Genomic DNA, 2,084 nt, shown 5'->3' on the forward strand with positions numbered 1-2,084 from the left:
CTTCATTTCTGATCTGATATATGGCACTGCATAAGCACTAACTCAATATAAAGATCACTGAATCTAAGAGCAAAAAAAGCACAATGCTTATCCATCACCAAGCACAGATACAAAGGGCCACTTCACAGCACTGCACTAGAGTATTAAAAAAAAAGGAAGAGGAATCCAGGCTACACCACATTTCACTGTCACCACACACGGAATATTCACCACACTGTAGTCAACAGGGTCACATACACAATCAAACACTGACACAGGTTACTTCACTGTATTTAAAACACTTTTTTTTTTTTTACACTTCAGGTGAAGATATTAGTCTAAGACACTCACTTATAAAATGTAAAACAAAAAATTTCTGAATAATAATAATAAAAAAAAGAAAACCATACAATGCTATCCATAATTTTTGTTGAACAACACAAACTGTTTCTTAAAATTCACAGTTTTCTTTGACATGTTTTTTTTAACAAATTGTACAATACAGTTGTAAAGATTATTATATTCACAATTATTGATTTATGGAAAATATAGGCTTCCATGTGAAAAGTTTACTACACTTAAAAAGCAGGGACTATAAGGCAGTCTTTGTTCAAGCACATGGATTTATAACAAGGAAATTTTCCGTTCTCTCTCTTTTCCCACACTTAGTGCTGGGCACACTAGGTCCAACGAGAGCGGTCCGCGGCCACACGGCCTCTGCGTCTGTCCCGCCTACGTGGCCGTCCCCCTCACGATCACAATGACCAGGTGGTCGTCCCTGGTGGTCTCCTCGGTCAGCCCTGGGGACACCCTGTGCAGCAGGTCGAGGGAGAAGGCGCACGGAGGGAAGGCGTACAGCACCCCCTGCGTGTTGCCCTCCTTGCTGGTGGAGTTGAGGGTGATCACGCCCGCCGCCTCCTTCTGCTTGAGGTAGGCCACCAGGTTGCGCAGCGGCCTCGTCTGCACGGCCGCCTCCTCCGGGGCCTGGGGCGCCGTCGTGCTGGGCAGCGACAGGAGAATCGTAGCCGTTGATGGCGCGCTGATTCTCCTGCTCACATCATCCAGCCGTGACTGGTCCAGGCGGAGGCGCTGGGTGATTCTCAGGAGCGGCCGACCCTCTTCGTCCTGCATCATCTCTGCCACTTCCGTGTCTCCCTCTATGAGGTGCATTTGGTCCCGAAGGAGGAGTTCTTCAAGATCAGCGAGCCCTGCCAGGAGGTGGGGGTTGCCCGTGCAACGTCTGCGAGCGTGCGTGCGCTGGTGAGACCATTGTCGTTGCTTCCGTCGCCAGGGTCCGGGCTCCTCGCCGGGTGCTCCCCGCCCTCCGGCGTCCCGTCATAGTCGCGGTAATCCGGCCTCTGGTAGTCCCCGTGGTACCCTCCCCTGTGGCCGCCACGCCCCCTCTCGTGCCAGCCCCGACCCCTGCCACGCCCCCTGCCATAGCCTGCGTAATCGCCCACATAGTCCTCGTACCCACTGCCTCGCCCCCCTCCCCACTCGTCACGGTACTCCCCGTCGAACTCCTTCTTGTAGCCCGGAGGGAAGGCCCCGGGCGGGGGGTTCACCTCGGCAAAGTCCGTCCTGAGCCTCTTGTCTGGGCCCCCGAGGGGAACGCCCCTCATCTCTTTCACGGCTGCCTGCGCGGCGTCAAGACTTTCATACAGAATGTACGCGTGGCTCTCGCCCTTCACGTACTCTATCTTCTTAATAGCACCAAATCTGTCGAACTCCTGCGTGAGTTGCGTCACTGACGTCCAAGGCCCCAGCCCCCCCACCCACACCCTGGTCGTGGGCATCACTTTCCCGTATCCAATCTTACACTGGAATTTGCCTATGTACTGCCCCGACAACTCTATCTTGGCCCGGTGCGCCATGTCCAAATTCTGGTACCTGACGAAGGCGTAGGCGTTGCCCGTGCCCGGGGGCGGCCGCTTGATGTCGATGTCGTCCACGACGCCGTACCTGCCGAAGATGCGGCGCAGCTCCTCCTCGCTGATGTTGATCTCCAGGTTGCCGGCGAAGAGCGTGCGCGTGGCCAGCGGGTCCTCCTCGGGCGGCACGTGATGCAGGTAGTTCGGGAACTTGTCACGCTTGCTGTCGATCAT

General features: G+C 54.6%; 1 protein-coding gene across 1 annotated transcript in view; it reads right to left on the reverse strand.

Annotated features, from left to right (window-relative positions):
- Positions 1 to 254: 254 nt before the first annotated feature.
- Positions 255 to 2,084, reverse strand: part of LOC119585990 (RNA-binding protein spenito-like) — a gene marked incomplete in the record, with an annotated part of 2,832 nt that continues 1,002 nt past the window's right edge. Inside the window, 2 exon segments of the mRNA XM_037934701.1 lie at positions 255 to 1,148; positions 1,151 to 2,083. Of these exon segments, the coding sequence (XP_037790629.1) occupies positions 712 to 1,148; positions 1,151 to 2,083 (1,370 nt within the window).

The sequence above is a fragment of the Penaeus monodon genome, chromosome 20 (genome assembly GCF_015228065.2).
Source record: "Penaeus monodon isolate SGIC_2016 chromosome 20, NSTDA_Pmon_1, whole genome shotgun sequence".
Lineage (NCBI taxonomy): Eukaryota > Metazoa > Arthropoda > Malacostraca > Decapoda > Penaeidae > Penaeus > Penaeus monodon.